The following is a 14,423-nucleotide window of genomic DNA, read 5'->3' on the forward strand; positions in this document are numbered from 1 at the left end:
ACACCCATACCAAAATAACTCGAGCGCAAGGAGACCCTTTGAAAAGAAATTATGAGCATTTTGGAAAAGGAATTGAGGGTCGATTAGTCATGTTTCAAAGTCTTTGACTCAAATGACTGCACTGGTGGGATTTATGTGGATGCAACAAGAACACACCATGAAGCAGGAAATATTTGTATTTTTTTTTTTTTAATTTTGGCATTTCTTTGTTTTGCATTTATATTAAGCAAAGTGCATCTTAGTTTCTTTTTTCTCATCAACACATTGCACAATACATAAATAACGATGCATATAAAACGTCTTTGTATTTACAATTAATAATATATTTATATATAACATAAAATACATTTCTCGCCTCTTTATTTTTCATTAACTCGAGTCACTTTTCGTGAAGAAGCTCTTGTGTTTCTTCTTCTTCTTCTTCTTCTTCTGCAATAACTTTATCCATTTTGAACCTCTGGAACAAAAAAAAGAGGATGGGGGATAATGTCTGGGAGGAAGGGGCAGGGGAAGCCACCGCTATCGGGTGTTGAAGATGACCTCCAGCCAGCAGGGGCAGCTGCTGATGAACTGCCGCGTGTAGCACTGTCCCCAACCCTTCACGAAGCTGATTTGCACAGTGAAGCCTGTGCGCGGCTGCTGCGTGAACTCGTGGTCGTTGGGCCTCCGCAGGCTGCTGGCCTTGTCGTAGTCGAAAGCCTTGATGGAGAACCCGGGAAACACCTTGTGCACCAGCAGCGTACGCGAGTCCGGGTTGTCCAGTGTGGCCGACTTGATGAAGATTGGGTAGCAGCTTCGGTTGTATACCCACACGCCGTCGGGCTCGCGGGTCAGCTGGATGCCGTAGCCGATCTTGGCGCGCACCATCTGCACCAGCTGCGACTTATTGTCCGAGCAGAGCTGGCCCAGACAGAAACCGTTGCCCTGAGGTAGATCATAGAAGATATCCAGGGAGGACTCCTGGACCGAGTAGAGGCGCCCCACACGGGTCTTCTCCTCCCAGTAGGCCACCACGCACCAGTGGGACCGCTCCCCTGACTCCTGCATGGCCAGCGAATCTAGAGAGGGAACAAAAATAACAGGACTTAATATTTCGGAAAAAAAACTTGCATGTCATGAGCATTTGAAACTTGGTCTGTAAGGTCTACAGTACTGTACATTGGTTGGTCTTGTTTTTTTGGACTGGTGAAATGACGGAAATAAGGAACGGCTGGTCGCGATAGTGCACTTGAGAAAAGGCCCTAAAACCCCAGACCAGAGAGGTAACCCCACAAAAAATGATGGATGCTGAATCCCAACATCCTAAGCAGTTCCTGAACTCTTCTCTGATCTCAGACACTGCTTGAACACTCGCTAGCAATAGCATTAGCACTCAACCATCCAACCAACCAAAAGAATCTCTGACTTGGTTACAAAAGCAAACCACTTCGCTATGCGTCAGTGAAAATAGCTAGACTATGTTCTCCCTGCAGACGAGCTTCGGTTGGCCTACTTGTCGACGTGCTTGAGGGATATTAGTAGCTTTGACACAGGGCAGACGGCAATATGGTCATAGTAGGCTTGTTTTCAGGCTTTGTAGACAAAAGTCTATGTGCCAGAAAAGCAACTGCAAAATTTAAGAGCAGCTAAAAAAGTATCTACCGTGTATACTACCCGAAGGAGGACCAGAAAATGACCATCTGTCTCTAAAAGCAAACAAAGTCCATCAAATTCCTTGATTATGCCGCATAACAGCGCTCTCCGCCCTACTTTCTGCCATGTGGCAAGCAGCCACGTTGAAATTCCTGGAGGCCAATGCGACAACGGCGAGACGCTGGCGGGCAAGTGTCCACATGCACTACATTATTTGTTGAGGCATTAAAGCGCTTATCTCCTGTCTGGCTCGCCATGTTTTCGTTAGCGGCGTGGGCCAACAATGCGCTGACGTCACCGCAATCATCCCACCGCGTTCTGCAGGAAATCGTCCTGCAAAGGAGGGGGATGGAGGGGCTGGCGTTGTTGAGTTGAGTAACGTTCCCATAAACATTCCCTCCTCCAGCCTCCTTGGTCGGGGAGCACACGTGTAGTTGGAGCAGAATGGCGGAGGCGAGCGGCGAGGCCAAGCCAGTCTAAAGTTTCCCCGAGTGTAAAAAAGAAGCGTAGCATTGGCCGCGCTCCAATTTCCAGCCCCCTCCCTCCTCATATCTCTATTTCGCAGCAATGTGGCTCCAAGCGACCCCCCCCCTCTCAAAAGATGGGAGCCAGTGAGGCGCGAGGAAGTGGAGGGGTGTCAAAGAGAGGGTTAGGGTTGGACACATAGTTGGACTGCAACTTTTGCGTCCTTGACTAATTGCAGCGTCCTCTGTCGGACTTGTTTACTTCCAAATGCAAAAGGACCCCCCTCCTTTTCCCCATCTCTGAGCTCCGCACTTCTTTCATCTCGCGCTAACCCCTCAAGTAAGCATTAATTTGGAAGGTCCCGCCGCAGACAAACTGCGACGCTAATGCGGCAGGATCTGTGGCGGTCCAAGCGAGCCTCACCGCGGCCTGTCATTAAGCTTCATTAGACAACACCGGCAGACGGAATCAGGGAGACTGGGGAGGGACTTTTAGGCAAGAGGTGGTGGGGGGAGGGTGGGAGGGAGGTGGCGACTGAAAGCCTTCCATAAAACAAGCAGAGCTGTGTTCTTTGAAGTTGGTCGCAGCCGGGCCTCGGGGGGAGTTTATCGTAAATCCATCTTCGTGGGGAGGGTGAGACGCCCAAGAACCAGACTATCTACCTTAGACTAAACGCAAGGGGGGGAAAAAGGCATTTATCTTCCAGATAAGGGACGGAAAAACGTCTCTGACCCCGCTGACAGTCTGGTAGTGGCACTCACCTGGGTTAAAGGGGGGGGGGGGGGGGTCTGTAGTGTTTGTTTGTGTGTGTGTGACTGGGGAGGGGGCATAGACCTGGAGAGTGTGTCTGTTTGTTATTGCTCGGAGAGACGAGGCCTGGCGTCAGAGGTCATTAGAGCTCCGGGCTGCCTGTCTGAGCATGTCAGAAAACACCCCGCTATTCATGATGACACCAGCCGGGCCCGCTGGTTCCCGCCCCCGTCGCCATAGCCCCAGGCAGGAAGACGCATTAAATGCCACAAAGACCGAAGATAAGAACACGAGGGAGGATAAACACGTCAACTAGCAAAACGAGATAAAATTCTGAAAAATGGGTTACCGCACAGACAGCCTTTTTGGCGACAATAATGGAGCGCAGGCACGTCACGGGCAAAGGGATTTTTAGCCGATCATAGTTTGCTCAGAAAAAGTTACAAGAGTTAAGGTGGCTTTTGTTCAGCAAAGTGCTAATCCAAAAGTAAGGCCATATTTTGTTCTGAAAAACTTACTATTGTCATTTTGCTCAGATAATCCAGCAATATTGTGAGAAATTGTCACAATTTGTACAGGACACACTGTAATAAAAGATTAAAAAGTATGTAACTAGAAAAAGTTTGTAAAGTTGCAATAGTGTTTCTGCAAACAACATTTTTGTCTAGAAAAAAAGGGGGGGGCACAGGTACCTGAAGCCTCAGAGGCATTTATTAGCAGGGTGAAAGCGATACAGGCGCTTGTCCGCCATGTCAGGAACTTGTTCACAGCTTGTCCTGACAGCACATGGCAACTTCATACTCAATAGCCACGTGGGAGAAAGAGTGCATCTTGTTGCCAGGTTTCGGACAACCTTCTCTCCTCGCCTTACAGTCTGATGCTATTTGCGGCGCCCAACATAGGTGCTGTCTGACTGCGCCTCCCGTCCTTGGCGGGCCAAGCAGGGCACGTCTTCCGCATGTACATCTGTCTGGATGTCTGCCCGTCCAGGCATTAGTCTGTCTGTCTGTCTGTCTGTCTGTCTGTCTGTCGGCCAGCCGCTCCACCTGCTCTCAGCGCTTCTCCTCTCCAAGGATAATCTGGCTAGTCGGCAGTCTCGAGGCCATCTGTTGGCCCTCTCTTTTCTGCCTGTTAGCCGGCCGCCTGCGTCATTTTGGCCGACAGCTTCGGAAAATAATTTCCTAAAATAATTCCTCATTTCATTACTTTGTATTATTACTGGCTGTTTGAAGTCGTTTTTTTTTTTAATGCCTGCGGAATATCAAGTCGGGGGATCGAGACGCCGCAGAATCAGGATTGTTCTCCATTGAATCAACATTGGCGATTCCTTGGTGACTAAAAAGTCATTGAGTTGTAAATTAGAAAATTAATAAATTTGGAGTCTGTGGACATTCATGTTAAGTGAAAATAATCTGCCTCACTTGAACTGTGACAATATCAATATTTGATTTAGTCATATTCAGTATTAATCGCAAAACACGACAAATAACGGTATTGATTTTTTCCGACCATCCTCGAAGTGAATAATCAAAACTACCACGGATACAAAAAATGGTAATGATAAAGATGCATTTATTACATTTGTATTTTGTTCAACCTATTGCCATCTGCTAACATCAAAAACTTGGCTGAAAACACTGTTAGCACGTTGCCAACGCAGCAGATTGTGCGTGCGTCACACATTCTGACGATACAGATGATAACCGAGCATTTTGTGCTCTTGAATCAAAATGGCAGCCGGCGGGAGGGCACAGGCTAGCCAATTTAGCGCACACCGTTATCGTATCTTAATTTGAAGCGGACGACAGTATGCTCTATGATAAAAACAGACGGTGTTCATTGAAAACCTCAAAATGTTTGGAAAATAAGGCTTTCCTCAAGTAGACTGGGGCAGCTATGTTAGCATCAATGCTAAGCTAGCCAAAGCAACTGCACAAAAGAGGGAGGAGGTAGTTGTCGGCTGACTGGGTCCTCGCAGTCTAAAAAGGTTAATCATTACTTCAGTCTGTCTCCACGTACACACGCGCACACGCGCACACGCGCACACACACACGCGCACACACGCACACACACACACACACACACACACACACACACACACACAGCGGCTCATTGCAGGAATGGGGAAGACGTGAAGGAAATGGACTCTTGGCGGCGGCGCCTTATTTTCTAAGTCAACACCCTCTCCCGAGCTGGCAGGGAGGAGGCGGTGACGGGGGTCTATTCCAAAAGTTCAAGGGTCACGCGGCTGAAGCATTCCTTTTGTTTGTTCTGAGGCAAGACATCTCACTCATCTCTCTCACACACATGCACGCACACACACGTACAAAAATAAACCCGTAGTCTCCACAAAAGCGGCGTGGCAGGTGAAACGGAAAACTGAAGTTCAAAATCCACTAAATATTCAATTTCCAATTATTTTTGACTGCAGAAAACATTCATATTGTCTTTGAGTTGAGTCTTAGCAAGCAATAGTAGACCCCAAAAAGTTGGTTTGAGCTAGAAAAAGATGGAGCCTTGATGGCAGGAAAAGCCTGGCATGGGAGTGGCCCACTTTCACTATCTGCACATCTTGGACAATGACTCGCAGACATGCTATTTCTTCCCAGAAGCATCCGGGGTGGGAGATAAGGAGTGGAATGTTTGGCTGACATAATCACATGATCTCCATGTCTGGACCCCGACAAGACATGACGAAGAAACATCATCATCATCCTCTGAAGAACATTCTGTTCCCATGGAACGCCTCCTTCCTCCTCATGCTGACTGACTTATTATTGCAACACTTCATCGCACTGACCACACACACACACACACACACGTACACACACATACACGCACACACACCATTCCCGAGGCCCAGATTTCCCAGGGTGACAGGACAAATAAACACCGCGTCGCCCGGCATCAGGGTGCCAGGCGAGCACTGATGATGTCATCACGGACTTATATACCATGCTGACTCACATAAGTGGACAAGTGGACACGCCCACTTGTTTCGCTGTGCCATTCAGGCGCCGTGGTGGAAAAAAATGCAGACAACCCGCTAAGACGCTATAGACAGTGTGTGGCTGTGTGTCTTTAAAGTATATGTGTGTGTTCCGTTATGCAATACAACGTATGATTTGTGGTATAGTTTGGATGTGAACATGGCAACCAGCAGCGGAAAATGAATTATAAAAGTCGTCAGTTATGAAAATAGTTATCCTTTAGAATACATTTTCAATTATAAAATTAAAAACAAAGTATAACTATGATGATAACAACTCCTTAAAAGTTCTTTTTTTAAATGCTGTAATAAATAACTAAATATATAAATAAAATAAATAAATGCGCTACAGTAAACTCAATAGATAAAAACTTTGACATTAACACCAGAAGGGCATTGATGATGTCATCAGTCAAGTTGTACCCAAGAAGACTTGTTGCCTTGTGGTGTTCAGCAGGCGTGGGAACAAAAAAAAACAACCAGCAGAGCCTGTCTAGCTTTTTGTTGTGTTTTTAATAAACACCTTTAATGCGTGTGTGATTACGCAACACACTGTTGTCATGACACAATCCGGTGCCTCGTGGCCAAAACAGTGACCTCTGGCTGGTACAGTGAACTTCGTACATGAATGAATGGGATGCGGGGCAGAGACGGACGGGACGGGGGAACCGCCTTGCAGGAATCAAACACACGTGTGGGAACGCGTAGGCATGTATTTTTGCTTCCATCCCCTCTTTCGTTTCAGAATGGGCTTCCACGGTAACAATGTTCAACTTGTTCTGGGGCCCCCCTTCCCGCTCTCCCCTGCTTAAAGGTAACCGTAAACGCCTCAGAATGGGAGACGATTCAGTACAAGGCAAGCGGCTCGGGGCCCACATTCCGTTCTCCTCCTTCCTCCTCCTCCTCCTAACCTCACTGTTTTTTCGATTTGCGCGGCGTAATGACACAGGGTGGAGAAAACAGAGGAGGGCCAAAAACCAAAATGGAGTCGCCCCTTGCCAAGAGGCGGCTTTGGCGGCCTCGCAAAGAGAGGAAGTGGGGGAGTAATGAGAGACGCCGGCCGCGGCCCGACTCGGGAGCGGGGCCCCCGGCCGACATCTCTGCTCGCGCGCGCCGCTGAAAATTACAGAGGACGAGGCCTCCACCCAAAAGACGCCATCTTGCCTCCTTAAAGGAAACACGGGGCATCGAGATAGGAGGGGGGGGGGAAACGCAAAGGACAGTGGACTCTCCAAACTCTAGCGCCGCTTCCAGTTTCTCACATTCATCTCTGTAATGAAGTGAAGAACACTGGACAAAAGTATTGGGACACCACATTTGCTACTTGCTTTTTGTGCACTGTTGGAGTAACTGCAACGATGCTCATGATAGACTTTTATGACTACATAGAACTTCCTGACTTCTAAGATAATTCTAATAAACCAATGAAAAAGTAAAAACCAGCAGAGATAATCTCACTGAACTGGTGAGTTACGCTGACAAAAAGATTCCGTTCTTATTTTTGCTTTGCCTGTACGTGAGCGTGTGTGTGTTTTTTTTTTTTTTTAATGCGACTCCTTTTCCCCGCCAGCTCAAAGACATGAGGTCATATCCTGCGCGGCCCTTTCCTCTTGCCGCTAACCCAAACAAGGCGGGAATGCTGGGAGCGCAGGAGCTGGAACGCTGAGGAACACTGAGGGCACTCTGTTCAGCAGTCAAGCTCGAAGTAAGTTTCCGGCTTTAAAAAAAAAAAAAAAAAAAAATCTACTGGGTTATGAGGGTGACACTTGACTTCCCGTCATTAATGAATATATAAAAAAAAATAGGGCAGTCATCATGACGGCAGGTTTGATTTAATGAGCCTGGACTAAATTTAATCCCCTTGCCGGAGACAATGATGGAGTTTGCACCTCCAGCGGATTAAGCCCCCAACTAATTGACATTGTGACAGGGATGTGGAGAGCAGGATGGAATTTTTAAAAAGTGCAGGTGTTATTCTATAGGTGACTACGGTGACACTGGTTAGAATTAGTAGGACAAAAAGTAACTTAAACTTTGTCAAAGGTTGAAAAAAAAATATTAGTGAGGACGGGTGAAAAATAAAAGTATTCAGTCAAAAATATATTAAGTGTAAATAAAAGTTCAAAACCACTAAACAAAAAAATCCCATTTTGCCCGCAGACAGGCTGCCGGGTGAGGTGACAGAATTAAAAAAAGAAAAAGCCTGGCTAAATTTAAAACCACGGCGGGAGGAAGCGCCTGTGTGACAGTGGGCAGCGTGCCAGGGCTTGCACCGTGGTCATTCTATCCCTGTGTGTGTGTATGTGTGAGGGAGAGATATCGCAGCCTGACAGGATCCCAGTCAGTCCCGGGTGGCACCAGGAGGCACGCCACTAACACACTGCTAAGACGTTAGCAGCACTGTCCACATCCAAGAGCACACAAACAATCCCGATATGTCCAGTTAAAGCGTCTCTTCCCCAAATAAGAGCATTTCAGACAGCGCACTTCAACACACAGCGGCCTACGCCTGCGTCACGTCGGCTATTTGGGCCCTTTGCCAGAATTTCAACAGCCCTCTCATCATTTCTCGTTAAAAACAGAAGCAGACGTGGGCCCGTGCCCGGTGCGCAGGAACCACGTGGTGGGTGGAGAAAAAGCCACACGCGAACGCTAAATCCAGCACCAACCTCCGCCAAGGAACGCCAGACAATCCTAATTTGGATTAGATTAGACGCAGACATTGATTTTCCAGCCGCCCCACTTGTGTCATTGGGGATTGATGTGTTATTACATGAGGAATAGGGGGAAATGTTATGCTAATAAAAGTAACAAATTTGAACAAAGGCAACTTTGATACTAATGCACCATGTGTTCTATGGTGGTTTCCCTGAACTACTAAATTTGGTTAGAATTGATTTACTTGGTTTTGAGCATATCTTCAAACTGACTTGGTCTACCCTGCTCTCCTGGGGGAAATGGTTCTGCTCAAATCTGCCAGCAAACAAATATTTTGTGGCGGATTCGTGTCGAGAAATTGCTAAACTATCAATGTAAAAAAAAACATGTTGAAACTATTATATGCATGCGGATGGCAATAATTCAGGTTGTGACCCACTATCCTCTAAGGACTCCATTTTGTGTAACAAAGTGCGGTGAAAACCTCCTTGGCGGTGGTACTAAAGTCCCTGCCTCTCTTCATTCACAAAACACTTGGTGATCCCTCTCATCAGTTTCTGTGGTCAACTGAAACCCGCTCAATCAACTGCCCTCCGCCCCTCAACCCCCACTTCCCCAACCGTCCCTCCCTGTTCTGTGTCGTGTTCCAAGCGGATGACGCGAGGCGGTGAGAGGCCGCCACGGAGCCACTAGCCTGGCAGGCAGCCCGGCTTGCATTTGCGCTTGTCACTGTCGCGGCGGCTCGCTGAACTCCTCCTCTCCCGGATCGGATCTCTTTTCCCTAGTTTGTGGGTCATGCGCCACAGTCAACGATCCCTTAAATATTCAAGTTGGATCACCCTCAACAACACTCCTGAAAGAAAAAAAACCCTCCCCTTTGCTGACCCGCCTCCCCTCTTCAATCTGTCTGGAGGGGAACATAAAAAAGGGCCGATTTGAGGGAGCTAGAAGGTCACCGGCAGGCCTTCTGGGAGAGCCATGTTTCTTTTGTCAGGGCCCCCGAGGGAGGGCGCAGGGGAGGTGAGAGGAACTGTGGGGGAGGGTGCAGCGGCTTGCCAGGGAAAACCATGAGGGCACTGCTTTTCTCCCATCTTAGCTGAGGAGGCCCATTCACAGAGCTGCTTGCTGACAGGAAGGAAACTAGGGGAGGAGGGCACAGCCCATTCAGAAACAAGTGGCAGCAAGAAGTACTTGTGGGGGGGGGGGTGCCCCCCACTACTCCGGTTCTAGGGTTTCACAGTTTAAAGTAAAAGCTGTCAAGTTAATACACGCAGGAACGACTTTCATGTCCAGAATGAGACAGATTCTGGTTCTCCGCCGACACCAAACAAAGCAGGGCTTGGGGCGGTGGTGGTGCTGTGGAGTAGAGAGGGGTGGGCGTGGAATATGGCAGCAAACACCAACTGACATAAAACAGGCTTTAAAAGGGCCCGGTAATGAGAACCAGCTGAGGGCCCACAGAGAACAACTCTGCCCACGGACGCGGCCCCGGTTTGGGAAGGCGGCCAAAGAGGATTTTGGGAAAGGAAAGCCAAGGAAGCCCTGAACTAGGGCCTGGAAAAAAAAATTTGTCTGTCTCTTGCTCGCTTCACTTGGCTTTGGGTTTGCACATGAACAGTACCAAGAGTGTGTTCCAAACACCACCACCCTCCATCGTCTTCTTGACTTATAGTGGGAAAACACGCAATCAAGATATTTACCTGAAAGCCCCACAGGGGCCGAGTAGGTTGTTCCTCCGGTCTCACTGGATGAGGGTCCTGAGTCCGGAGAATCTGGAGCAGAGACAGACGGAGACTTGGTATTAGTGAGGGGGGAGACGGCAAAGAAACAGCTGCAAGGCCGTCAATCACCAAGCTGAAATCAATGCCTGATGAAGACACTGACGGATAAATTTGAGCCATGATAATCTCCCATAATCTACTGCTTCGGGAGAATCGGTAACCCTACATTCAAAGGAAGGGGTATTACTTGCGGCTCCATCGCCGAACAAACAATGAAAAAGGGGTCAGAGGCATCGCGGTACGATGTATTCGGGAACAGAGGTTTTATTGGCAAGGCCTCGCTACCACCGCGGTCGTGCTAACGAGCGGCGCGGGCACACAGCCCCTCTTGGCCGAGACGGCCTTGCCTGCACTTTCATTGGCTGCCAGCGGCCTGGCCCTGGTCGCCAGGGCAACAGTTCACAGCTGACCGCAGGATTGAGGAAGGGGGTGGGAGGCCGTAGGGGTAAACACTGTGTGGATTATGTCCCACCATAGAAGAAACAAGGTGGCAATTTACATCAGGGCTAATGGACTAATCGTCGTTGCCAATGCTGTGTCGGACAGCGACCGTGACACGGATGACCTCCACTTCCTGCTCGTGAGCGTCGTAAATTTTAGTCGTCGTAAAAAGAAATCCCCAGGAAGACGACCGGCGTGCGATTTTACAACAGGGATGGCCTTCTTTAGATTACATACTCTCAAGGTGTCATTAATGAACAACTTGGCAGACATTGAAGAAGACAGTTACAAGATCAAGGAGTACATTAGGTAGCGTTCTGGGTACAAGGTCCACAAAAACTTGAAGTACAACACGTACCGTTTGTAGTACTGGATCCATGAGAACAATTACATTTCTGGGTATTAAATCTACAAGTACCAGGCCCAAAACAGAGTAATGTCAAGCGTAAAATGGAAGGAGTAAAATGGAAATAGTTTTTCCATGAAAAATTCCAGGATTGATGAGGACAAGCGGTACAATAGGTGTAGTTGTGGATTCAAACCATTTTTGTTCACATATAATGCTAGCATGCATGCTAAGTCTCAGGAAGTTACCGCGCGATTGGGTGACTGACGGCTGCCGCGGGCTAGTGGCGGGGGGCGGGACCGTCTATGGCCTATTGTCCTATTAATACATCTCCGCAGAGTCTCTCCCGTGGTCGTGATGGCCATAGCAGCTGCGCCCGCTGAGTAATGACAAACGGCGGAAAAAAGTGTGACAGATGATTTAGAGGCTAGGCTAGCTGCTAATTTCCTGGTTCTCCCGTGGCGCTCCCACACAACTCCAGGGTCTTTTTCCAGTTGCAGAATCACTTCCTGTATCCGCACAAGATTTCCTATTTACTTCAGCCTGTACGATACTGGTTGTTAGCATGACTGACAGGGCTGATACGCGGCTTTAGTAAGACGCTGAATAAATAATGGTTGATAAGCAGACAGGGAGGGAGCGCGGGGGCAGGTGCGGAGTGGAGTGGTGAGGCTGGAGGGGGTGGGATGGGGAGGGGTGGTGTAGTTGTACTATGGAGTCACAGCTGCAGCTGCAATGACTTCCTATTGTTTCCATTCACTGAAAGCCACTTTCTCCCTTTTCGACCGGCGGACCCCCAGCCAGCTGCTCGTCTGGCAGGGGTCATTGTCTGGACCCCCAGCTTTCTTTTACGGCACTGACACACACCCGTCATACCCTACCCCCCACCCTGTCCACATGGACACATCTCACTGTGCACTATATAACCCCAAGTGGCAGTTCAACTGCAGCAGTACAGGATCAGAGGGGGCGGGGCTAGACACAAGGCCGTTTGTTGATTGGTCTGCAAAGATGATTGCTTGTTATACCTTCTTTAAAAGCCCCTTGCCTCACTGTAATTTTCACTTCTTGAGTTTTCTCGAGCCGCATTGAGCTGGAAGCTACAACGTTTGCTTTGGAATGGTGCCGCGAGGCATGATACTAAATTTTACTTTTCAGCATGGTTACTTGAATCAGCATTCCTATTAATACTTGCAATCTAGAGAAGTGTGTTGTTTTGAAAAGACGCTGCTTGTAGTTTCATTTTTCTGTTTGCGCTTAAGCCACGCGATTACCAGGTGGTTTTCCAGAAGAATCCCCGTTCTGTTTCTCTAAAGCTTCCGACAGTGCCAGAATTGCACTCCATTTTTAGTCCTAAATCAGGAATAGATGCGACGATTGTTAATGGAATACACGCTGTAGGCATATATTTGGAAGACAGTGGGTATGTTGAGCCTCGCATTAAAACTTTGGGTTTGGGTGCAAATGTTGACAGCGCTCATTATTTTGATTTGGGATCAGCACCCAAGCTGCGCGGTTGCCATCAGAATCATCATTGTTTCTTTAAAGTACCGGTACCTGAGATAGTAGATTGTTGATCGTCTTGTTTTGAGTTTCTCTTTCTCTTTCTGTAACATTATCTCTTGTTATCAGGTAGTTACTGTTAAACTTTACACAGATCTGATCTACTTTTGTTCCTTGGGATTATGCTTGAGAATTCTTCTCTTGAGTAACCTGTACACAAGTATACTTCATATGATATAATCTGCCAAGGTAATACAAATGAAAAGCAGCTAATATATTCAGAAAATAAATGAGCAAGTCATTTATCCATCTCGTAATTAGATAGGGGGGGATCGGTTATTACTTTGTAAATTACAAAGCCTAGTTACGTACTTTGTGTTTCAACATTCTCTTTCTCTATTACTTGAGAGCTAGAGAAGCAGGAAAAGACTGCTTTGGAATGACACTCCACACCACTGCATGACCTGTCGATTTTCGCTTTGGCTGGAGCCATGCGGGTATTCACAGCAGTGGCTTTTGATGCCACCAAGTAGTTCTATCGATCAGGACACTCATCTGGCGGGTCAGTGATCACTGTGTAATCGTCATACAAAAGCCGTATGATTACCGTATTGTTGTGATTAACATATTCATAGCAAGGTGCTAAAATCTAGACTTGGAAGGGTCCTCTAAATACAACGTATGTAATAAATAACGGTTTTCTGCATCATCACGCAGTCCGAGTGGCGACACGCTACACTTGAAACGTAACACGCTTCACAGGGCGACGATGACATAACCCTCTGCGCCTCTCTGGCACCGAGGTGACAACCGTCGTCTGGCTCAGGCTGCCGTGGCGGCCAACAAACAAACAAACAGGCCAAGACTGCCGCCGCTTGGTAAACAACCAAAGATGCTAAAAACAGCTCACACATGCTAACATTAAAGGCATCCAACACCGGAGACATGTCCCGCTAACATGACTGAAGTGTGAATAAGTGAGCAGGGCTCCATGAAGACGGACTGGCAAACAAACACGCTTGTAGGCCGCTGTGAGCGCCAGCTGGCCGCCAGCCACGCTAGAAGTGCACAGCCAGCCTCAGTGCCTCTGCGCTGCTGCCATAAATCACAGCAAAACATGGAGCTGCTTCCTGTGCACACCATCATGTATGTGCACACACATGCGCTGCAGAAGCTGCACTTATGAAGATGTTCAAGTCAAAAGTGGCTTTATGAAGAAAGGGAGTTTGAGAGAGGCGTTTGCGTGGCGCTGTTTGGAGCAAAAACGGCATAAATTGCCATTTTGGTCTCTCTCGTCACACAAAAACCTTATTACGGCAGTCTAAGTGCATGACCCTGTTAATAGGTTGCGGGAAACGCTGAGAACCCAGGCAAAACGAAAATGTCAAAGATGTGTCGTTTTGATTCTTCCACAATGGAAAATTCGAAAAATTGTGGCATTTCTTTCAAATGAGTCACACCACTGTCTTAAAATGAAAGTTCAATGTGTGCATGTGAAACAAAAGCATTTTGTCTTGGTTGCTTACTTTAAGCTGCTATATCACCAATCTACAAATTCATTCATCAGGGTTTGCAAGAATTGCTTGACTTGTGCCCAAATATGAAAACCAGTCTTTATAAAATGACACTTTGTAGAAAATGCTGAATGCAAAAAAAAATAGGAAAAGCAACAATAATGAACCTCCGTGCTATTAACACTTGTCTTGCCACGACACAAATGTATCCAATACAACACATACTCCCCACAAAGGTTATCCAACGACTATTTCGGAAAACTTCAAGCTTGTTGCACGTCGCCAACTCGTGGCCTGGCATGCAATAGCATTCTTACATTGTATGTCAACGTAGAGCGAGCTTT

At 47.5% G+C, this 14,423-nt stretch overlaps 1 protein-coding gene across 2 annotated transcripts in view; it reads right to left on the bottom strand.

Moving 5' to 3' along the window:
• Positions 1-170: 170 nt before the first annotated feature.
• Positions 171-14,423, bottom strand: part of smad7 (SMAD family member 7) — a 17,012-nt gene continuing 2,759 nt past the window's right edge. The window contains exons 3-4 of one of the 2 annotated variants that reach the window (XM_037265261.1): positions 10,195-10,266; positions 171-1,058 (exon numbers count right to left, since the gene is read on the bottom strand). In XM_037265261.1, the coding sequence (XP_037121156.1) occupies positions 520-1,058; positions 10,195-10,266 (611 nt within the window). In that variant the 3' untranslated portion in view covers positions 171-519. The remainder of the gene's footprint in view (positions 1,059-10,194; positions 10,267-14,423) is intronic. The other variant, XM_037265263.1, reaches the window with a different exon arrangement.

This window comes from Syngnathus acus, chromosome 12 (genome assembly GCF_901709675.1).
Source record: "Syngnathus acus chromosome 12, fSynAcu1.2, whole genome shotgun sequence".
Taxonomy (NCBI): Eukaryota; Metazoa; Chordata; class Actinopteri; order Syngnathiformes; family Syngnathidae; genus Syngnathus; species Syngnathus acus.